General features: G+C 42.8%; 2 protein-coding genes and 1 long non-coding RNA gene across 7 annotated transcripts in view; 1 reads left to right on the top strand and 2 right to left on the bottom strand.

The window, feature by feature from the left end:
• The window catches only part of pcnt (pericentrin), a 297,297-nt gene extending 292,674 nt beyond the window's left edge, over positions 1–4,623 (bottom strand). For all 4 annotated transcript variants that reach the window (XM_060827697.1, XM_060827700.1, XM_060827698.1 and 1 more), the window contains exon 1: positions 4,374–4,623. In XM_060827697.1, coding sequence (XP_060683680.1) covers positions 4,374–4,421 — 48 coding nt within the window. In that variant the 5' untranslated portion in view covers positions 4,422–4,623. The remainder of the gene's footprint in view (positions 1–4,373) is intronic.
• A 793-nt stretch (positions 4,624–5,416) lies between these two features.
• On the top strand, positions 5,417–23,431 carry LOC132817286 (uncharacterized). Its single transcript, XR_009644868.1, has 3 exons — positions 5,417–5,543; positions 19,103–19,331; positions 23,276–23,431. It is a non-coding gene; the product is annotated as an uncharacterized LOC132817286 (long non-coding RNA).
• The window catches only part of mcm3ap (minichromosome maintenance complex component 3 associated protein), an 80,260-nt gene continuing 70,392 nt past the window's right edge, over positions 15,007–24,874 (bottom strand). For both annotated transcript variants that reach the window (XM_060827694.1, XM_060827695.1), the window contains 4 exons: positions 23,269–23,398; positions 19,069–19,266; positions 16,631–16,769; positions 15,007–16,515 (listed from right to left, as the gene is read on the bottom strand). In XM_060827694.1, the coding sequence (XP_060683677.1) occupies positions 16,333–16,515; positions 16,631–16,769; positions 19,069–19,266; positions 23,269–23,398 (650 nt within the window). In that variant the 3' untranslated portion in view covers positions 15,007–16,332. The remainder of the gene's footprint in view (positions 16,516–16,630; positions 16,770–19,068; positions 19,267–23,268; positions 23,399–24,874) is intronic.

The following is a 24,874-nucleotide window of genomic DNA, read 5'->3' as shown; positions in this document are numbered from 1 at the left end:
TAATCTGAGATTATTCTAGGTGAAGACCAAGGTTTCCAGAGACAAAACAAGCCTGATCAATTGGGCAATGCATTCCATTCACCATATTTCCTATTGCCACAATAATGCCTGCTTAGCCGTGGCTGCCACGCAATGAAAACCACAATTTAGGAAGTTTCATCTAGCTCTAATAGATGTCTAAGCCTACTATTGTTCTGAACTCATTTGATCCACAGACTAGAATTCACCTTTTAATCACACCTCAGCCACTATATGATTAAAACCACACAACCATCATCTTCCAAATGACGTGTTAGATTTTTCAGTCTCTACAACTTTTGAGCATGTTGGGTCAATCTTACAATCAGCTATTGCTTTTCCACTAATATCAACATTTTCTGCCAAAATTCAAAACTCTTCCACCAAAAACATACCCACTTAACTTGAGAACGGGCTTTCTGGGACTCAACAATATTGTTTTCCTATAGTAATCCAGAACGCAGTTGCTCTAAGTAGCTGGACAGATAACCAGAGATAAGTCCATAAGATGTAGGAACAGAATTATGCCATTTAGCCTATCAACTCTGCTCCACCATTCAATCATGGCTGATATGTTCCTCACCTCCATCTTGCTACCTTCTCTCCGTATCCCTTCAACCAATACCAAAAACAATTTGTCTAGCTTCTCCTTAACTTTACACACCGCCCCAGCATCCACCGCACTTTGGCGCAGTGAAATCCGGTCACACAACCCTTTGAGAGAAGTAGTTTCTCCTCAACTCCGTTTTAAATTTGCTACCCCTTATCCTATGATCGCTCATCCTAAAATGCCCCATTAGAGGAAGGTACTCACTTCACGTCTATCTTTTATCATCTTGAATACATCAATTTGATCTCCTCTTATTCTTCTAAATTCCACACAGTATATGTCTAAACTGTTTAATCTCTCTTCATACGACAAACCCCTCACATCTCTGGGATCAATCAATTAAAACTCTGCTGAACTGTCTCCGATGTCACTACATCTTTCCTCAAATAAGGGGACTAAAACTGTGAACGTTACCCCAGGTGCAGTCTCACTAATACCTTGTATAGTTGCAACAATACTTAGTTTCTTTATGTTCTATTCCATTAGCTATATTTATTATCTGCTGCACTTGCATAACTTTTATTCTCCACAAAAAAAATAAGGAAAATAAAAATATTTGTAAAAAAAACCTTAAGAACTGCAGATGGTGTAAATCAGAAACAAATACAGAAATTGCCGAAAAAGCTCAAGTCTAGCAGCACCTTTGGAAAGAAATCCTCAGTTCTTAGTCACTCAACCCGAACATTAACTCTGATTTCTATCCAAAATAAGTAACTAAGTATTTGGTGTTAGTTTTTACTGAATTCTGATAATAACACCAAACATTCAAAGTGAGGCCATCCAGTCAGCCTGGCTCTGGTCAGCTTTTGCTCTGAACTGGTTTGCTCTGAAGCTACAGCAGAGACTGATTTTTGGAGTAGTTAATTTACTCTACTGCATTAATATTCCCTTTATTTACTGAAGCATTCATTGTTTTCAACTGGTTGGAACATATGCATCTTTCACCACGTGTTCCTCCTTCCAGCTGATAAGCTGGAGCTGAAACTGGAGGAACCTTCACACACAATGCTGGCCTGTAGCAGCAGAAGAGCAGCTCCAACATTCCTTGAAATTGGTGAATTGGACCATATTGAAGAACCCAGCAGACAACCTAGATGAGTATGCCATCACCCTCATCCTTCTAAATTCCAGGCAGTATATGTCTAAACTATTCAATCTCTCTTCATACGACAAACCTCTCACCTCTGGTATTTCAGTAGCACATGCATGGAGGACCTCGTGCCAAGGAAGTCAATCTGTGTGTTCCCAACCAGAAACCTCGAACAAACTGGGAAATTCACTTCCAACTGAAGGCCAGGTGTGCAGCAATCAAGTTAGTCGACCCAAACCTATACAATCCAATTATGACCTCTGCAGAGCAGAGATGCCAAGAGGCAGCATCGGACCAAATTAGAGGCCTACACAACATAACGGGATACAAAACAAAGCAGAGCATGATAATGGGGGGGAAAACAAACACTCACTGATGCGTTCAACACTTACAATATTCAGTTTGAGCAGAATGCTAGTGGTGCAGCGTCACCTGCCCTGACAGCTCTCAACACAGCTAGTCCCCCCCGTCACTGCTGCAGATGTCAGGTCAGTCTTCCTGAGAGTCAACCCAAGGAAAGCATTGGATGGATGGAGTCCTTGGCCATGCACTTAGATCTTGTGTGGACCAGCTGGTGGAGGTATTCATTGACATCTTCAACCTCTCCTTCCTACAAGTCGAAGTCCTCACCTCAAGACTACCAGCATCATTCCAGTACCAAAGAAAGCACATGCAATGTGGCTGAATGACTAACACCCAGAGGCTCTGACCTGCATAATGATGGAGTGCTTCGAAAGGCTGGTTATGGCCCACCAACTCTATCCTCCCAGCCTGCCCTGATCCCCTGTAATTTGTTTACTGACGTAACAAGGCCTCAGGGGATACCATTTCCCTTGGACAAAGGTGAGGACTGCAGATGTTGGAGATCAGAGTAAAAAGTGTATCACTAGAAAAGCACAGCAGGTCAGGCAGCATCCAAGGAGCAGGAGAATTGATGTTTCAGGCATTAGCCCTTCATCAGGAATGCTCTTCCAGTGCCATTTCCCGAGCCCTACACTAATCCCTGGAACATCTGGATAACAGAGTACCTATATCAGACTCCTACTCACTGACTACAGTTTGGCCATCAATGCCGTAACTCCCTCCAGAGTAATCTGTGCAACTGGACCCTCAGCTTCCTGACTCTCAGACCACAATCACTGAAGATAGACAATGGCACCTCCTCCACGATAGCCTCCAACACTGACGTCCCCTGAGGATGCGTTCTCAGTCTTTTCTTGTACTCCCATCCACAACTGCACAGCCAAATTCCGAATAAATGTCATCTACAAGTCTGCTGACAATACCAGTGTGGTAGAACAAATATTAAACAATGATGAGACAGAATACAGAAAGGAGAGAGAGAGAGAGAGAGAGAGAGCTTGGTGTTGTTGTGCAATATTGACAAACTCTCTCTCAACAGTCAGCAAAACAAAAGGACTGATTATGGACTTCAGAAAGAAAGGAAATGGCCACACTCTCCCATCTACATCAATGGTGCTGAGGATGAGCGGGTCAAGAGCATCAAGGTCCTGGGAGTGATGATATCCGACATGTCCTGGTTTTCCTTTTTAGATGCGATGGTCAGAAAAGCATAAAAACGACTCTTCATCCTCAAAAGACTTAACGACCCTCACCAACTTTTACAGATGCACCACAGAAAACATACCATCCAGGTGCATACTAGCCTGGTAGAGCAACTGGAAAAAAACTACAGAATGTTGTATGCACAGCTCAGGCCATCACGAAAGCCAACCTCCCATCCATGGACTCCATTTACACTTCTTGTTGCCACATTAAGACTACCAAAGACCCCTCCCATCCTAGTATTGCTCACTTCCAACCACTACCGTCAGGCAGAAGACAAGCTTGAACACATACAACAACAAGTTAAAGAACAGGTCCTTTCCTTCCGTTATCAGACTGCTGAATAGACTCCTGATCTTGTTTTGCACAACTCCAATAAAGTGTAACTTGCATGTGCCATTCTGACTAAGCACCCGATGACCTGTATGTCCTTGTTTGCTATGATCTGCCTACACTGTTCACAAAACAAAGCTCTCACATCAGAGGAGTTTGATATTGAACCCCACTACAATGCACTTGTGGATGTTCACCAGGATACCAGCACCTGATACAACCAAGGAAAACATCATGATGCCTACTTCAAAAGCAAGCCCTTCTCAGTGGAAGAGAAAATGCTGAGGAAACCCATCCAGCAGCTTTGCACAAAACCGTCTGCAGTACGTGTCTTAAATGCAGCTGAACTTTCCAGACCCACGCTGGCTTTAAGTCAAGCAGAGAGCAATCTGAATTTCACGCCTGGATGATGGCATGGTCATCTCCATCCTGAAGAACTAGCGATAGGAAGAAGTGCAGATTGATTATCAGTTTCGCTTTTGTGAACGAATGCAGAAGTCACAAGCAGCCTACAGAGCGGCGGAGATTCCTACGACCAATGCAAAACAGTACATCCTGAGTTACAGCCATGGGAAAGGTGTCTTGGACAGTGGGGCACCTGCCGCATTTTCAAACTTTGTGCATCCTTCTGCTGAACTCTCCGATTTCACTTTAACCCTAACGGCCACAAAGTATCAGACAGACAATCAGGCACTCACACCCTTCCTCTGCCCTCCTCATCGACTAACAGGTCACCGGTTATACCCAGCCCTTTACCTTGGCTCTTGCAGCCTCCAGCTTCTTGCGCCTCTCCTCATCCTCCATAACAGGGAATTCAGAGTGGAAGTCCCTTCTTCTTCGAGATTATGCACCACTTGCCCTCTCTGTCCCACACAGTAAGGAGGAGCTTGCTCCGCCTGGGATACCAATCATCCAATAACACACTCCGGCACACCTTCTCCTCTTGCCGCCTTAATTCCCCCTCATTCCTTCCGTAACGGATCCTCGCTCTCCGCTTTCAACATGGCGGCCATGACTACCAGAGCCGTTAACCCGCCCGCCAGTCGACCCCGCCCACAAGGCAATCAATCACGCGCCGGGCCCGCCCATACTACGGTCAATCACCCGCACCTGGGCTAGTCCCGCCCACACTGCCGTCAATCACCCGCTCGGTCCCGCCCATTCGCCAAAGAAACGCGTAGCCTTTCGCTCTCCCTATCCACACTGCGCTCAATCGTCCTCACCCCGCACGAGACCCCACGTCCACATTCCTGTCAATCATTCACGCGCCCCCCCCCCCCCCCGCTCGCGCACACCTTGGTTGTCACCCCGCCCGGACCTGAAAAGCCCCCCCGTCAATCAAACGCAAGACCGACATCAATCCCCGCCCGCCCCATCCCCACATTCTGTCAGCCTGGTCTGGCCTTACGCACTCCTCGCCCATTAACCCCATCAATCATAGTTTAAAAAAAACACACAACAGCAGGTTACAGTCCAGCAGGTTTATTTGGAAGCTCTAGCTTTCGGAGCACAGCTCCTTCATCTGGTGGTTGTGACCTGTTGGTCTGCAACCTGGTGGTGTGCGATTTTTAACTTTGTCCATGCCAGGGTCAAAACCGGCTCCTGCACATCATGCCCATCAATCAACTCATTGAGCCCTGCCCCGACTGTCATGGCGACGGGATCCCGCCTTCTCGGCTGGCCAACACTCTCCGATCGGCGGGCTAGGGACCGGCAAATTCAAGTGAGCGAATCAGCGGCGAGGATCCGGCCCTGCTGACCCATGAAAGGCTGACGTCACCCAGACGGGTAGCAATAACAGCAACAGACCGTCTCACGTGAGCTCAGGGGAAGAGTCTCGAGCAGACACTTAACCGTCTCCCCACGCGCGTCACTGGAGAGAGACGGCAAGGGCTCCACCTTAATCATGCTGAGACCAAGGTGCTGGTGAGTCGCATGACCAGAATAGAGCTTTTAAACTCAAGCGTAGAGTTCAATTGCATGGATAAAGCCTTAAGACAAAAGGGGAGAGCTCAGCAAGGGTCCTTAAAGTTTCCAGATCGAGAAATAGAGCAGGGGAATGGAAAAGCTCAGGAATAAAACAACAGGAGGGAGAACAACGATGAGGAAGGGGCGAGTTCAGTGCAGGACTGCCGGAGAAATTAGCCCATTAGAGCAGGGAATCACACCAGCCAGAGCGGGTGAAATTATGGAATCATAAGAGATATACAGCACAGAAACAGACCCTTCGATCCAACCCATCCATGCCAACCAGATATCTCAACCCAATCTAGTTCCACCTGCCAACACCATGGCTGATATCCCTCTAAACCCTTCCTGTTCATATACCCATCTAGATTTTTTTCAGATGTTGCAACTGTACCAGCCTCCACCACTTCCTCTGGCAGCTCATTCCATACACACACCACCCTCTGAATTAAAAAGTTGCTCCTTAGATCTCTTCTATATCTTTCCCCTCTCACCCTAATCCTATGCTGTCTAGTTCTGAACTCCCCCATCCCAGGGGTTGACTTTGTTTATTTATCCTATCCATGCCCCTCATGATTTTGTAAACCTCTATAAGGTCACCCCTCAGCCTCTGATGCTCCAGGGAAGATAGCCCAGCATGTTCAGCCTCTCCCTATAGCTCAAATCCTTCAACCCTGGCAACATCCTTGTAAATCTTTTCTGAACCCTTTCAAGTTCAACAACATCTTTCCAATTGAAAGACCAGAATTGCATGCAATATTCCAACAGTGGCCTGACCAATGTCCTGTCGAGCCACAACACAACCTCTCAACTCCTGTACTCAATGCTCTGACCAATAAATGAAAGCATACCAAGTGCAGTCTTCACTATCGTATCCACCTGGAACTCTACTTTCAAGGAGCTATGAACCTGCACTCTAAGATCTTTGTTCAGCAACACTCCCTAGAACCTTACCATTAAGTATAAAAGTCATGCTAAGATTTCCTTTCACGAAATGCAGCACCTCACATTTATCTGAATTAAACTCCATCTGTCACTCCTCAGCCCGTTGGTCCATCAGAGCAAGATCCTGTTGTAATCTGAAGTAACCTTCTTCGCTGTCCACTACACCTCCAGTTTTGGTATCATATTCAAATTTACTAACTAAACCTCTTATGCTCACATACAAATCATTTTTATAAATGATGAAAAGTAGTGGACCCAGGCCTCCAGTCTGAAAAACAACGCACCACCACCACCACCACCGTCTTCTACCTTTGAGCCAGTTCTGTATCCAAATGGCTAATTCTCCCTGTATTCCATGATATCTAATCTTGCTTACCAGTCTCCTATGGGGAACCTTGTCAGAAGCCTTACTGAAGTCCATGCAGATCACATCTACCACTCTGCCCTCATCAATCCTCCTTGTTACCTCTTCAAGAAAACTCAAGTTTGTGAGACATGATTTCCCACGCACAAAGCCATGTTGACTATCCCTAATCCGTTCTTGCCTTTCCAAATACAAGGATTCTCTCCAACAACATGCCGATTGCTGACGCCAGGCTCACTGGTCTCTAGTTCCTTGGGTTTTCCTTACCACCTTTCTTAAACAGTGGCGTTTCTTAAACCATGTTAGCCAACCTCCAGTCTTCCAGCACCTCACCTGTGACTATTGATACAAATATCTCAGTAAGAGGCCCCAGCAATCACTTCCCTCATCTCCCACAGAGTTCTAGGGTACACCTGATCAGGTCCTGGGGATTTATTCACTTTTATGTGTTTCAAGACATCCAGCACATCCTCCTCTATAATATGGACATTTTTTCAAGATGTCACCATCTATTTCCCTACATTCTCTATCTTTCATATCCTTTTCCACAGTAAATATTGATGCAAAATACTCTTATTATCTCCCCATCTCCTGCAACTCCACACAGAGGCTGCCTTGCTGATCTTTGAGGGGCCCTATTCTCTCCCTCATTATCCCTTTGTCCTTAATGTATTTGTAAAAGCCCTTTGGATTCTACTTAACTCTTTGTCAAAGCTATCCCTCCTGACTTCCCTCTTAAGTATTCTCTTACTGCCTTTATACTGTAAGGGTTCACACGATCTGTCCTGTCTATACCTGGCTCATGCTTCCTTTTTTCTTAACCAAATTCTCAATTTCTTTAATCATCTAGCACTCCCTATACCTATCAGCCTGCCCTTTCACCCTGACGGGAATATACTTTCTCTGGACACTCTCTCATTTCTGAAGGTTTCCCATTTTCCAGCCTTCCCTTTACCTGCAAGCATCTGCCCCCAATCAACTTTTGAAAGCTTTTGCCTAATATCATCAAAATTGGCCTTTCTACAATTTAGAACTTCAACTTTTAGATCTGGTTTATCCTTTTCTATCACTATTTTAATAGAATTATGGTCGCTGGTCCCAAAGTGCTTCCCCCACTGACACCTCCATCACCTGCCCTGCCTTATTTCCTAAGAGTAGGTCAAGTTTTGCACCTTCTCTAGTAGGCACATCCACACACAATCAGAAAATTGTCTTGTACACACTTAAGAAATTCCTCTCCATCTGAACCTTTAACACTATGGCAGTCCCAGTTGATGTCTGGAAAGTTAAAATTCCCTACCATAACCACCCTATTATTCTTACAGATAGCTGAGATCTCCTAACAAGCTTGTTTCTCAATTTCCCACTGACTATTAGAGTGTCTATAATACAATCCCAATAAGGTGATCATCCCTTTCTTATTTCTCCGTTCAACCCAAATAATGTCCCTGGATGTATTTCTGGGAATATCCTCCCTCAGCTATAATGTTATCCCTGATCAAAAATGCCACTCCCCCTCCTATTGCCTTCCTTTGTCCTTCCTGTAGCATTTGTATTGCACAACATTAAGCTGCCAGTCGTGTCCATCCCTGAACAATGTATCTGTAATTGCTACGCTATCCCAGTTCCACGTTCCCAACCACGCCCTGAGTTCATCTGCCTCCTGTGTTAGGCCTCTTGCATTGATCTAAACCCTGCATTTATTTCAGAGTGGTGCTGGAAAAGCACAGCAGGTCAGGCAGCATCTGAGGAGCAGGAAAATCAATGTTTCTGGCAAAAGCAGGTTCCTGATGAAGGGCTTTTGCCCAAAACGTTGATTTTCCTGCTCCTCGGATGCTGCCTGACCTGCTGTGCTTTTCCAGCACCACTCTGATCTAAACTCTGGTTTCCAACATCTGCAGTCCTCACTTTTGCCTAGTTGAAATAAATGCAGTTTAATTTATCAGTCCTACATTGTTCTCTGCTTTGTCCCTAATTGACAAGCCATTTATTACAAGTGATATTGCTGGAAGAGAAATTAACGAGGTTGACATCTATCTTATCATCTATCACCTGTTAATTTAAAACTATGTCCCCATCACCAACCAAGGAAAAAGGCTTATTGTCCACCCGATCTAACCCTCTGATTATCTTATGTCTCAACTAAGTCACCTCTGATCCTTTTTCTCCAACAAAAATAGCCTCAAGTTCCTCAGCCTTTCTTCATAAGACCTTCCCTCCATACCAGGCAACATCCTAGTAAATCTCCTCTGAACTCTTTTCAAAGCCTACAAATCCTTCCTATAATGCAGTAACCAGAAGTGTATACGACACTTCAAGTGCGGCCGCACAAGAGTTTTGTATAGCTGCAACTTGGCTCCGAAACTCAATCCCTCTACCAATAAAAGCTAACACACATTGTTATGTTCTTGTTCTGAGGTCCTTACACGCTTGATGCATCAGCAACGCACTAACTTTTGTGGACAATAACCAAATCTTATCAAGCACAGTACAGAACAGGCTTTGGAGAAACCCTTGGCACTCCTTGCCATGTTTGAGAGGTGTCCAGAGAAGTTCTCTGAACAAAGGAAACAGTCCTTCCTTTATGCAAAATGTTTACCTATTATTTACTTATGTACGCTACTTAACTATGTGATCTGCCTGTATTGATTGCAAGACAAAACTTTTCACTGCGCCTCAGTATACATGACAATAAATTCAAATCAATTCAGATAATGCTCACAAGACAACCCCCAGTTACTCCCTCACAGTCACAGGTCACTCAAGATACAATAGAGTGACCACCTCATCTCCAGAAACAAGGTAATACAAATCATCCCTTAATGACCAGATCTGGTGTGAATTGAATTTTTTTGGAATTTGACTACTCCCCAATAGTTACAATGTAATGTTCTTATTGACTTCTGAATAGGGGATGAAAATGTAAATCATCTCTGAATGGCAAGGGATGGGAATATAAACCTCCCATGTTCCACCTATAGGACAAAGACATACCACCCTACCCCTGGGGCATTCAATTTCTTGCAGGTCAGCAGAGCACATTAACTCTTTCACATCACATGTATGCCTACTTAACAACCCTATCAATCTGGGTGGCAACTTTCAGGGATATATGTATATGGACACAGATCTCTGCTCATCTACACTGCCAAGATTTTTAGTATTAGCCCAGTACCCTATTCCTGTTGCTCCTTCCAAAGTGAATCACCTCTCACTTTTTTGCATTAAACTCCATTTGCCACCTCTCAGCCCAGCTCTGCAACTTATCTATGATCCTCTGTAACCTGCAACATCTTTCGACACTATCCACTACTCCACCGATCTTAGTGTTATCCTCAAATTTACTAACTCATCCTTCTACGCCTTCATCTAGATCATTTATAAAAAGGACAAACAACAGTGACCCCCAAAACAGATCCTTGTGATACACCACTGAATTCCAGGATTAACTTTCCCATCAACCACCACCCTCTGTCTTCTTTCAGCTAGCCAATTTCTGATCCAAACCACTAAATCATCCTCAATCCCATGCCTCCGTATATTGTGCAATAGCCGACTGTGGGGAACCCCATCAAATGCCTTCCTGAAATCCATATTCATCACATCAACAGTTTCATCCACTTTCATCCACTTATTTGGTCAACCTCTCAAAGAACACTAAGGTTTGTGAAGCACAACCTACCCTTCACAAAACAGTGTTGATTATCCCTAATCAACTTATTCCTCTCTGGATGATTATAAATCCTGTCTCTTATAACCTTTTCCAACACTTTACCCACAATCTAAGTAAGCTCACCGGCCTATAATTACCAGGGTTCTCTTTACTCCCCTTCTTGAATAAGGGAATAACATTTGCTATCCTCCAGTCTTCTGGCACTATTCCTTTTGACAATGAAGACAAAGATCAAAGCCAAAGATTCTACAATCTCCTCCCTGGCTTCCCAGAGAATCCTAGGATAAATCCCATCTGGCCCAGAGGACTTATCTTTTTCCACACTTTCCAGAATTGCTAACACCTCCTCCTTGTGAACATCAATCCCGTCTAGTCTAGTAGCCTGTATCTCAGTATTTTCCTCGTCAACATTGTCTTTTTCCTGTGTGACCACTGATAAATATTTATTTAGCGCTTCCCATATCTCCTGACTCCACACACAACTTCCCACTACTAGCCTTGATTGGCCCTAATCTTTCTCTTGTCATTCTTTTATTCCTGAAGTACCTATAGAAAGCTTTAGGGTCTTCCTTGATCCTACCTTTTCATGTCCCCTCCTGGCTCCTCTTCGCACTCTCTTTAGGTCTTTCCCGGCTAATTTGTAACTCTCCAGTGCCCTAATTGAGCCTTCACATCTCATCCTAACATAAGCCTCCTTCTTCCTCTTGACGAGATTCAACTTTAATAGACCATGGCTCCCTCGCTTGACCACTTCCTTCCTTGAATAGGCTCCACATGACAAATTGTGCCCATTCCCTGCAGTTTCCTTCCCCATCCTAAACTGATCTCGTCCCATTTTCTAACATTAGGCCCATGCTATACATCTCTGACTCTATATCCCTCTAAACCATTTATAATCATGTACACATCCAGGTGCTTTTCAAAAGTTGTAATTGTATCAATCTCCACTTCCTCTGGCAGCTCATTCCATACATGCACCACCCTGTTTGAAAAAGGTACACTTCAGCTCCCTCTCACCTTAAAGCTATGCCCTCTTGTTTTGGACTCTCCTACCCTTGGAAAAAATACTTTGGCTATTCACCCTACCTATGCCCCTCATGATTTTGTTAACCCTTAAGGTCACCCCTCAGTCTCTGGTTATCCAGAAGAAAAAGCTCCAGCCTATTCAGCTTCTCCCAATAGCTCAAACCATCAAATTCTGGCAACATTCTTGTAAATCTTTTCTGAAGCCTTTCAAGGTTAACACCTTGCCTATAGCAGGGACACAGAATTGAACACAGTATTCCAAAAGTGGCCTAACCCATGTCCTGTACAGCCATAATAGGAGAACAGGACTTGAAACCACAGCTTTTGGATTCACTGACTATGCTAGTATTGAGCAAAGACAAAACCCTAGTTTTAAGTAAAATTCATCTTCCTGTATGTGCTTTATTCACTGTCCTTTATATAATGTGAGGATTGTTTAGTTCAGTAGTTGGATGACTGGTTTGCAAGCAGAGTTACATGAACAATGGGACTCAATTCCTTCACTGACCTGTCCCTCCATCTCACCTCAGGATAAACCACCACAGTTGTCACTCTCTGTAGAGAGAACAGCCTGATGGGACCAAGACAACTTCACTCACTTATGTTCAATGCCCCAACTGGTACTACTGACAAGAGTGTGTGTAAATCAAGACTATGCCACAAGCCTTACTAAAAGTGCAAATGTCTTATTTAATCACCAAAATGTTCAGTTTGTTTTTCTATATTAGTATCTACAGTGAGACTCTCACCATATTTCTTTAACAAAGTCAAAAATAACTTACTAGGAAAAAACTTATTTCAACATTTAGCGAACTGGTCAACTAAATTATTGTGTAAAAAATGAGGTCTGCAGATGCTGGAGATCACAGCTGCAAATGTGTTGCTGGTCAAAGCACAGCAGGTTAGGCAGCATCTCCGGAATAGAGAATTCGACGTTTCGAGCATAAGCCCTTCTCCTGATGAAGGGCTTATGCTCGAAACGTCGAATTCTCTATTCCTGAGATGCTGCCTAACCTGCTGTGCTTTGACCAGCAACTAAATTATTGTGCAGAATTAAATGATCTCTCCTTAATCCTAAACACACAATAGACAGGAAAGAACACAGCTCTGCAGAGATCATGGTTTGGGAAAAACAGGCAATAAAGAAGCAAGACCCATGTAGGTCACAGGTATAAATTTGAAAGAATAAAGTTGACTTCTCAGTTACTTCAATTTTCTGTCAATGAGTTCAGATTGCTGACAGTCACAGAATAATGGAAGATCTTCAAATTAGATAGTTAGGAACCCTGACGTATGGATTTAATCAGGTTTTATAAATATTAAGCAGGAGAGATTTTAGCTGGTTCGGCTTTGAGGTTGCTCTTGAGAGAGTGCTGCTTTTGCAGTGTTTCTTCATTTGAAAAATTCCAGGTCTATGATAATACAAAGCAATTTGATTACAAGGCAATGAACAACACAGATCTTAGACCTATTTCCAAGTATATCCAGCAATTAAGGAAACTAAAATTCACCTCAGATGCCATTTCAAAGCAGTTTTCTCAAAATGGAAGATCATACAGTTCTTGTCATTTTGGCTTTTTGAGTCCAAGAAATCACATGATAACACCCCTTCAACCCTGAATGTCCAAACAATTCCCTGTTTGGGTTTATCATATTCCATGAATGTGTTGTTAACATTAAACCAATAACCTTAATACCAAAACATTTCTAATGGAATTATTAGATTAGACTTACAGTGTGGAAACAGGCCCTTCGGCCCAACAAGTCCACACCGACCCGCCGAAGCGCAACCCACCCATTCCCCTACATTTACCCCTTGCCTAACACTACGGGCAATTTAGCATGGCCAATTCACCTGACCCGCACATCTTTGTGACTGTGGGAGGAAACCGGAAACCGGAGGAAACCCACGCAGACACGGGGAGAACGTGCAAACTCCACACAGTCAGTCGCCTGAGTCGGGAATTGAACCCGGGTCTACAGGCGCTGTGAGGCAGCAGTGCTAACCACTGTGCCACCGTGCCGCCCCCCAAAGGGGAGGAAGGTTTGAAAAATTTGATGAAATTGACCTGAAATGTTGACTGTCCATCTAAACAGATTCTGACTGACCCCTGAGTAGTTTCAATATTTTCTGAAGATTTTTGAAACTTTTAATTTTGTTTTGACTGTTCAACCAAAAAACTACTAAACATTCCAAGACTGACTTGGCGCAAAAAACAAGAACGGACAGAAAATTTGACTTCAAGCACAAATCCAAAAGATTGTTAGTGGGAATAGAATGGAGATGAGGATACAGGAGCTGCTGAGACATGAAAGTTAGAAATTCAGAACTGCTTTTACTAAGTAACAGGACTACCTTTACTGTCCAAGGCCCACAAGAGGTAGCAATTGGAGAAGGGAATAGGTCAAACAACCAGATTTTCAAAATTAAAAACTTGGACACACTGAAGAACCTTGGGAAGGTAGGTCTCTGTGCTGATTAACCTGGTAGAGGCTGAAGAAAGACTTATGTCTGAAACATTTATTCTCCTGCTCCTCAGAAGATGCCTGAGCTACTGTGCTTTTCCAGGGCCATCCTCTGACTCTCCAGCATAGGCAGTCCTCACTTTCTCCTAAATTTGAATGAAGGCAATCATGCAACACAGTCAAGCATACAGCAAGGATGAGGGGCTGGAGAAAGGGGAAGTGAGCAAGCACTAGGTCATACAGCATGGAAACAGATTCTTTGGTCCAACCAGTCTATGCTGATCATAATCCTAAACTAATCTCTATTTGCATGACACCACTTGCTCCAGCAGACCAAGACTCCCACATAGCAAGTGGGACAGAACACCAATGCTTCACTGGAGGGGCACTGATGTTACCTAGAATGAAGAAACATCTGCGAACAAACTTAGCAGTTCAGCGAACAAGTCAACAATCTAGTCTCACCTGCCTGCGTTTCACCCATAACCCTTCAAATATTTTTTTAAATGTAACTGTAACCACACCCACCACGTCCTCTGGAAGTTCATTCCACATTTGTGAAATATTTTAATCTTTCTCCTAAAAACATACCCCCTTGAAATCCCCCATCCTAGGGGAAGACACCAGCCATTCACCTTACCTATACCCCTCATGATTTGATAAACCTCTATATGGTCACCCCTCGACCTCCTCTAATCCAATGATAAGTAGTCAAGTAACTTTTGATGTACGAAGAATGCTTAATCGAAGAAAACTTCACGTTTGGACAAGCCGCAAAGTGACACAAGTACCGATCTGTGGGCCAATTGGAATAGAATGTAGGAGCATCATTAAACCAGTTCCACTAATTCATTCACAGGATCCAATAAAATCCATACAGCTGTTTTGCCCTTGATTAATGAGACCAAAACTCAAATGCAATATTTTCAGAAAGACAAAAAACTCAGTTTTAAAACTGTGTTAACAGTTTATTGCCAGTTATCTCTAGACAAGCTGTACATCACAATGTCAGAAACAAAAACAGAAATTGCTGGAAAAGCTCAGGTCCAGCAATACCTGTAAAATGTCAAATTTGCACTTTCCAATTCCATGTCTCCCTTTTTCAGCCCAGAGGGTCATTTGACCCCAAATGTTAACTCGGGATTTCTCTCCACTGATGTTTCCAGACCTGCTGAGCTTTTCCAGTGATTTTTGTTTTTGACTTACAGTATCCACTATTTTGTCAGTTTTTATGCTTAATGTTGGAATACACATTAACACAAATCAACCTGGAGTGTGTAACAAATTGTAACTTGAAGCCACCGTGTGATTACTTGTTCCTATTCATTTGCTGTACCAAACAACAGCCAGTCATTTCAAATAGATGCAAGATCAATCATTTTAATCGTGTTTAAAGCATTACATTATATAACAGATAATTCCCATGTCCATTAAAACATACAGATGTAAATTGAATCTTTACATGGACCTAACCTTTTACTGGAAAGGAATGAAACAAATATCTGAAACATATTATCTACATTTGAAAAAGGTTAAAACTCTAAATAGGAAACTTACATACGTCATGACCAACAATGTCTTTTCCATTCCTTTGGGGAAGCTGCTACACTTTTAAAAAGACTATTGTGGTCTCAAAAAAAACTGTACATAATACAAAGCACCACACAAACGTTTCAGTTCCTTTTAAAGCTGTCAGTGCAATAACATGTCTGAACTTGATTTTTCCTCTTTACCTTTCTGAAATAAGATAAATGATCAAAGAAGTTCGCATATTCAAGTGTTACTAAAGGTATTAAAAACCAGCAGACCAAATCATCCTAATGCTTATTGTTGAAGCTGCCTTATTTTGCATGGTGTCTACAGATCTTAACACTGTGCTTGCAAGTTATCCTTGTCAACATCTTACAATTCCTTTCACTGGGGAAGAAAAACCTGCAAACCAAGGTGATATATCACCACATTTCAATAATAAGCATAACTTTACTAAAACATAACAGGTGCAAAGTTGATTTTCTGCAATCAAAGTAAAGTTTCAGTAGCTAAAGAAAGTCATTTTCTAGAAATAATTGGGAGTAAGTTGAATGAAATCCAGTTAAAACATTGTCTGGAGTATTAAGTTGTAGATTAAATCACATTATTGGCAGCAACAAATATTGAATGCATATTTGAAGAAGCGGAACAATGGAAATGAGAAAAGTTCTCAAGCTTCAGTGAAGCTCCACTCAAGCAGTGTCTATAATATATGTCAAACACCAGCTTGTCTGCTGGTTCCATCAGGTTTCAGCTACTTCTAGTAAGAGAGACAGGTGACGCTCACAAACCAGTTCTTCCTCTTGATTGGTTTGGATCAATCTTTTAAACTCTTTCAGTTTATCTGATAAGGTCATTGTTGAATCGTTTAGCCAATCTGAGTTATTCATACTGATGTCCTTACTGTGTCCATTAGTAGCATCCTCCTGGGATGAAACAAAAAAAAGAGCAGGATTAGATAGAATTAAGATTCCAATCTCGGAAATATAACAGCAGCAGGAACGAAAAGCAATTCAATCAAAGATTGGGATATTCATAAACCTGTACTGTGGTTACAGTAGACACTCTGGGCATAGGGACAACAACTTCAGCAGAAACCAAACTCTGTGGGAGGTAAACAGGTAAAGCAATCGAATCAAACGGGCCCTCATCCAGCCAGCGATGCAGTTGCTCCTCATACCTGTAATTAACAAATACAAAATCATGTCTTATGTACATTTTGAATGGTGTAATTAGTTAACTTTTTAAAATCAGGGATGTAGAGAAAGGTCCTATTTATTTGTGCGGGAACACAAAGGGGAGTGCTTCTTGCACTGAATAGTTGCAGTCGAGTCTCAGCATGGTGGCTCAGTGGTTAGTACTGCAGCCTCACAGCACCAGGGTCCCCGGTTAGATTCCAGCCTCGGGCAACTGTTTGTGTGGAGTTTGCACATTCTCCCCGTGTCTGCGTGGGTTTCCTCTCAGTTCAAAAGATGTGTAGGTCAGGTGAATTGGCCATGCTAAATTGCCAATAGTGTAATGTGCATTAGTTAGAGGGAAATGAGTCTGGGTGGGTTACTCTTTGGAGGGTCGGTGTGGACTGGTTGGGCCAAAGGGCCTATTTCCACAATGTAGGGAATCTAATCTAATCTAAAAAGATGAACAAGCTGGCTTGACAGAGACGAGCAATAAATTCAAATTACCCATTTTAGATCTCTGGAGCCCTTAATGAATTTCAAGTCCTTGAATCTATTCTACCTATCATTTCAGCTTTTCCCCTTTAAAATACAGTGCTGATGATTTGATAAATGATAACAATATATAACCAGGAAATTTCTGTAGATAAAATTCCCAACTTCCAATGAAAAAGAAAATTGACTGTAATATTTAACTTAATGACATTGTGTTTGTAAAAGAATCAATAGAAAATCTTGACACGATTTAAGAAAAATATTAAAAACTCAAAGCATGTCTGACAGGTCCCAAGAAACTTGTGGGAAAGGGGTGGACTGCTGCCTTCCACAGAGAGCAGTGGAGGCTGGGTCACCAAATATATCCAAGGTTCAGCTAAAGACATTTTTGACAGAAAGGGAAATAGACAAGACGGACATAATTAGCTCAGCTATCTTATCGAATGGCAGAGCAGGCACAATAGGCTGAGTGTACTAGCAGCGTGAGAAAATAATTAGTTTAAACTAGAGTTCCCTTTTCTGAAATATAAAATGTACTTCATATTGCTCTGCCAAACGAAAGAGGGTCTGATGGTATAAAGAACACGTTGTATTTTGGATTGTGGAACAAAATGGGAAAAGACTGCTGCTTGCAAGCAATGAAACTGTCAAAGGAAATGTTTCAGGTTAAAAGCAAGTCACTGGAACTCATTGAGAGTTGTATTTACATGGCTGTATTGCTCAAGGAATATGGAAGGATTGCTGGACTCATCAGCACTGTGGTGGTGTTCAGGGCAGCTTTGCCGACTGGTTTTTCAATCATGACAGTGGCAGTCAAGAAATGTCAGCATGAAAACAACTTTGATTGGGCTTTTGGGAAGATGGACAGCCCGTGCCTGAACTATACAGCTTTGGAAAGCTTTCAGATTCCGAATATACAGCATCCGCCCCTCCTTTCAGAGAAACAACAAAGAATTGAAAGAACTTACCTATTCTCTTTCATCATGTGACTAGAAGCTACTACCTCAAAACATGAATAGAGGCTGAACAATTACTGTGCTAACCTTCTTGTGCCTACGATAAAGAACTGAAGTATTTCTTTCTTCACCCATCAAGTCCATGTTTGTTTATCTTTGTCTGTCTGTATGTGTGTAGTGATTCAAGAAGGGCTACCGTTTGAGTTAGAAGATGGTAGGTTATATTTTAAATTAGATTTAGATTACTTAGTATGGAAACAGGCCCTTCGGCCCAACAAGTCCACAATGACCCTCCAAAGAGCAACCCACCCATGCCCATTCCCCTACATTTACCCCTTTACCTAACACTACGGGCAATTTAGCATAGCCAATTTGCCTAACCTGCACATTTTTGGACCGTGGGAGGAAACCCACAGACACAGGGAGAATGTGCAAACTGCACACAGACAATTGCCTGAGGCGGGAATTGAACCCGGGTCTCTGGTGCTGTGAGGCAGCAGTGCTAACCACTGTGCCACCGTGCCACCCATTTAGACTACCTCGGGTTAGAACTTACTAATTTCTAATTAACAGTAGTTTCTTGTTAAATACTAAAACATGATTGGTGTATTCTAGTAATTAGGTTGTCAGGCAGGTAAACTGGAGATTACGTAATTTGATTAAAACATTAACTTTTGCAACAATTCCATAAATAGTGCGGCTTGAGGGATAATGCATTTCCGATGGATCATGACAATGATTCAGGATTATCAGTTTAAATTTTCATAACTTTAATACAAATTTCGTTTCCATAGAAGCCATGTCATTTGCAGAAAGTATGCTCTTTATTCCCCATATTTCTCCATTATTGTACCTTTTATTCTCCTTTCTTTCTATTTCAATTTCAGACAGCAATCGTCCTGGTAGAAGTTCTGCTGCTGTAGCAGTATGGGTAATATCCAGAGCAGAAGGAGTCCTGTCCTGAAGGGTTTCTTCAGAACTGTCCTTCACAGCGTATGATCGCTTTTCTGACCTCTGCTTAACTGAGGAGTATGCCTGCTTCTGTGGCAACCTGGAAAACAATATGACAATATTCCCATAATACTGAAGGAAAGGATGTCTGGATTACAACAGCTGGTATTACTCAACATAGTAAAGCCTTCTTCTGAAATTCTGAGCTGCATGAACACCATATAAGTTCTCTAATCCATTTGTAAAGTTGACCATTGTTTGGCCAGCATTATCCAGATTAGCTCATTTCTGGCCCCGGACAAAAGCTGGCATCAAGCTGGTAAATAGGTAATACTGAGTAATTGTCACAAACATCTCTGTGCAAGTGTCTTAAACAAATACATTGAGAACATAAGCCCATTATCCAATAAATTCCACGGAAGTATTGAGAATCCGGACCACCAGTTCTCATAACCCAAATGTGTATTTCACTTAGTCTAGACCAACGGCAAATATAAGCCAAGAGGCACATGTTCAAACGAGATGACACTTCAATACCTACAGTGGGTAATTGTCAAATTAGCTGACTCATCAGTCAATAATTACCTGAGCTGTTCCATTTCATTACTTTGCCCAATCACCACCACTCTGCCACTGATCACTATCCATAAAGGGCGGATAAATAACTGTTACTGAGTCCCCTTCTGTTTGGTGTCCTTCATTAAATGCACATTGACTTTTAATTCCACACAGGGCTGAATAACTCTATCCCTCTCTAACTATATTATAATTCCACAGATCATTTTCAAACAGAATTGCAACATGCTCAGAATCACACAGTTTATGCGGACTCAATGTCCGATCTATTTATGTTAATTAAGATTCTGGGACATTAATGCATGTTTTCAGAATAATATTCTTTCAGTCTTTGAGAAATGAGTAATTTTCCTAATACTTACTATTTCTTCTCATCATAATAACTGGTTTAAAATGAAAAACAAGACAAATTCAATTTCATCACACTACCAGCAGAGATTTTTTTTAACTAGTGATTTGAGAAAGAACAAACCAATGTTGTTTCATTTCCATTAAAATCAAAGACCACCAAGTCAGCTTAATGCTGTTATGCAACCAATTTTTCTCCAGTTTCTGTGGTTGGAAACAAACTCACAGCCGAGGCAGGTGTATTTGCCCAGGCAAATCAAGAAAAATCTGCACTGAAACTATCCATGAGCATATGAGCTCTCCCTTGACTATAGTTGTGGAGGCCCGAGCTCCCCACAAACTGGCAAGTTTCTCCACAACACATTCGAAGAATCCATTCACAGTTCCGAACAAGTCTTAATCTAGCTCTCAATGAAGACAATGCAGAAAAACAAAAATGCAGTCATGAAGTGTCAAAGGTATTCCAGGACTCTTAGTTGGTGTGTAACAGTCATCACACTCCCTCCTTATTCTCTTCCCTCCCTGCTCCACCCCAAACTACCCAGGAACGTCATACATTATTAAAGTCAAACATGGTTTGCAGAGTAACAGCACTGCCTTTCTTGGCTTTGGAGTTGGTGTTGAGGGTCCAGGTGAGATTCTCCACCAGGTGGATGCCAAGAAATTTGGTGCTCTTCAAGATCTTTATGGGGAGCCAATGTCCAATGGAGAGTGATTGCTTGTGCCCTCCTGAAGTCAACCATTTATTGCGTTTTGTCCACCTTCAGAGACAAGTTATTGGCTCTGCACCAGTCTGTTAGCCGCTGTACCTCCTCTCTGTATGCTGACTTGTCATTCCTGCTGACGAGACCCACTACAGTAGTCATCAGCAAACAATGATACAATTCGAGCTATGCATCTCTACACAGTCATATGTCAGCAAGCGGAACCGCAGTGGACTGAACACAGCCCTGGGGTGCCCCCATGCTCAGTGTGATGGTGTTGGAGATGCTGTTCCCAATCTGGACTGACTGAGGTCTTCCAGTCAGGCAGTCTAGGACCCAGTTACAGAGGGAGGTATTCTGGCGCAGCAGACTCAGCTTTCCAATCAATCAGGTGCTGAGGAATGATAGTGTTGAATGCAGAACTGAAGTCTATGAACAGCAATCTGACGTAGGTGTCCTCCTTCTCCAGGTGGGTGAGAGCCAGATGGAGGGTAGTGGAAATGGCATCTGTTAAGCTGTTGGATCGATACGCGAACTGCAGGGTGTCCAGTAAGGGGGGCAGCAGGGTTTTAATACGCCTCATCACAAGCCTCTCAAAACACTTCATGATGATGGGTGTTAGTGCAACAGGATGGTAGTCATTGAGATAGGACACTGAAGACTTCTTTGGCATCGGGACGATACTAGCAGCCTTGAAGCATGTTGGAACTATGCTGCAGCTCAGGGAGACATTAAAGATGTCCATGAAAACATCTGCCAGCACGTCAGAGCATCCTCTGAGCACTCTGCCAGGGATGTTATCTGGTGCAGCAGCCTTTATGTGGGTTGAGTTTGCATAGTTTTCCTCACATCAGCTGTGGTCATTGGGGGGGGGGGGGGGTCATCATTCCTTCTCTATGCCACGTCATTTCATGCCTCAAATTGTGCATATAAGTTGTTCAACTCATCCAGGAGAAAGGCGTCACCAGTACAAGCAGGCAATGCTGTTCTGTGGTTGGTGATGGCCTGAATGCCCTTTCACATGCTCCACGTATCGCCGCTGTCCTGAACATGGCTGTGTATTCTCTGTGCGTGTGCACACTTTGCCTGGGTTAGGTTGACCCTTGCTGTTGTTAGGGCAGCCTTGTCATTTGCTCTGAAGGCAGAATCACAGGTCCTCAGCAGTGCACACAGCATTGTGGTCATCCAGGGCTTCTGGCTGAGGCGAAAGTGACGATCTAGGATACAGTGACGTCGTCAATACACTTGCTAACGTAGCAAATCACCGAAGTGTCTAAGTTGATGGAATCGCCATTGGTTGCTGTCTGCCAGTCAGTTTTCTCAGAACGGTCTTGAAGAGCAGAAATGGCTGCTGTCGGCCAGGTTTTCACCTGCTTCAGAACTGGTTTGACATATCTGACGAGTGGTCTGTATGCTGGGATTAGCATAATAGCAATGTGGTTTGAGGAGCCAAGCTGGGGCTGGGGCTCTGCCCTGTATGCATTGAGGATGTTTGTATAAACAAGATCCAATGTGTTCCCCCCTTTTGTCACAAAGTCCACATGCTGATGGCAATTCGGGAGCACAGATTGAGATTCACATTGTTGAAATCAGCAGCAATAAACACAGTCTGTCAGGGTGTGCATTCTGCAGTCTGCTAATAGTCCCATACAATCCACAGAGTGCCTCCTTCCCATTAGTACTGGAGGAATATACACTCTGATTAGAAGGACAACGGTGAATTCCCATGGCATATAAAATGGTCTGCATCTAACAGTCACAAACTCCACCAGTGATGAGCAATAACTAGAGACGAGCAGAGAGTCCTTGCACCATTTGTATTGATGTAGACACATTCTCTCCCCCCCCCCGAGCCAATACAAAACAGGACAAGCCCATCTAGTTGGATAGCAGTTTCTAGAACTCTATCGTTAAGCCATGTTTCTGTGAAGACAAGGATGCAACAGTCTCTAACCTCACGCTAAGAAGCCTGCCGCAGTCGGATGCAGTCCAGTTTATTGTCCAGGGAGCCGACACTGGAGAGCAGAATGGATGGGAGAGCTGGCCGGCTAGAGTTTGGTTTTAGCCTGACTTGAATTCCCACCCACTTACCGCACTTCACACCTCCTCGCACACCACTTCTGATGTCTCAACGCCCAGCCATCAGCACTAGGTGAGGCTGAGGCCTGGTCTCTGCAGCAAGCAGAGATCATGTAATTCCCTCAGCAGCTCTCCATTCAGGTTCATTTTCGGCCGGTTCCTGAACCGGTTTCCTGTTCCTCCCGTGCCATCTTATCTGCTCTCAACCACCAAGATAGAAGTTATTACACATTGAGTGTGAAGGAAACAAATATATTTTTTTCCCCTAAATCGTTCTAAATTCCTTTTTAAAAAAAACATTATGGCACAAAAACTATAATCTGTGTAATGCAGCTCATATATAAAAAGCATTCAAACAGGGAAGTAGATTTTATTCTAATATTCTTCTCTTTTACCTCTGAGGGGCTTCTTGGATTTCCATCTGGGTATTTGATCGTGCCTGTTCCCACAACGGAGGCCATTTATATTTTTTCAAATCGTCCTGAAAATAATAGACTAGGATCTGACCATCTTCACTTATAGCTTCTGAGAAACAGGAATGAAAACTATTAATATGAATAAAAGCAAAAGGTGTGCACATTTACCTTAAATAAAATGAATCCCTCTTGTTTCTATTCCATTTTTTCTATCACAAAAATTCAGACAGGGGCCAAGAGAATTTATGAGAGTGTAGTTTGGTTTCACGTGGAGTACTGTGGCCAGTTTTAGTGCCATCCCTCTGGAATGATGTGAAGGTATTCGACAAAGTGCAAGGTTAAGTCATAAATTAAGAGTACAAGGCATTGGAGGTAGTATAATGGTGTGGATAGAGAATTGGTTAATAGGAAGGAAGCAGCAGGTGGGGATACAGATGTTTTTTCAACCTGGCAACCAGTGACTAGTGGGTTCCACAGGAATCAGTGCTGGGATGATAACTGTTCACAATATATATTCATAATTTGCACAAAACTCTAGAAATGCAGGTTACAAACAGTTTACAGACAGCTTTTAATTGGTTAAGTACATGGGAAAAAGTTGGCAGATGAAGTATAATATGGGCAATGTGAAGTTGTTCATTTTGGAAAAAATGAAGGTAATCTCATTGAAACATATAGAATTTGGAAGAGCTTGACAGAATAAATGGTGAGAGAATGTTTTCCATCATGAGAATGTCTAGGACCAGAGGGCATCATCTCAGAATAAAGGGGTGCCAATATAAGACTGAGATGAGGAGGTATTTCTTCTCTCAAAGGGCTCAGCGTCTTTAGAATTCCTTGCCAGACAGCTACGGGTATACAGTCCTTGTATATATTTAACGCAGAGATAGATTCTTGGTCAGATGGGGAAATCAAGGATTACGGGAAAAGGGAAGAACAGCGAACAAAGAATGAAGAATATCAGATCTGATTAAATACTAGAGAAGGTTTGAGGGGCTGAAAGGCCTATGCGTGTTCCTATTTCTTATGGCTTTGTGGTCACATGGTGAAGGCATTGGGTAAAGGCCTGAAACGTCAATTCTCCTGCTCCTTGGATGCTGCCTGACCTGCTGTGCTTTTCCAGCACTACACACAACTCCACATTGGCTAAAGTTTAGAAAAGATTTATTAGAATGGTTTCAGGGTGGAGGAATGTCAGTCAGAGAAGTTGGGACTGATTTCCTTGAAGAGAAGGTCAAGAGGAGGTTTGTCTGAAGTTTTTAAAATCATGATTGGTTTGGACAGAGCAAATAGGGTGGAAAAGTGTTCACACTTCATGAAAGGATCATGAACATGAGGGGCACAGATTTCAAGTACTTAGTAAACTAAGCAAAAAAAAGAGGCATGATGAAAACTTTAGCCACACAACAAATGATTAGAGTAATGCACTACCTGAATGTGTGGCAGAGGTTGCTTCAGGCCAACCATTCAAAAGGAGATTCAACCGTTAAAAGCAATATGCTCAATTATGGGAGAGGATAGGATAAAAGACTGGCATTAAGCAAGACACAGATTTGGAGAGTCAACACTAAGATGATAGGCAAAT

This window comes from Hemiscyllium ocellatum, chromosome 7 (genome assembly GCF_020745735.1).
Source record: "Hemiscyllium ocellatum isolate sHemOce1 chromosome 7, sHemOce1.pat.X.cur, whole genome shotgun sequence".
Taxonomy (NCBI): domain Eukaryota; kingdom Metazoa; phylum Chordata; class Chondrichthyes; order Orectolobiformes; family Hemiscylliidae; genus Hemiscyllium; species Hemiscyllium ocellatum.
This window is presented reverse-complemented; position numbering and strand designations above follow the sequence as displayed.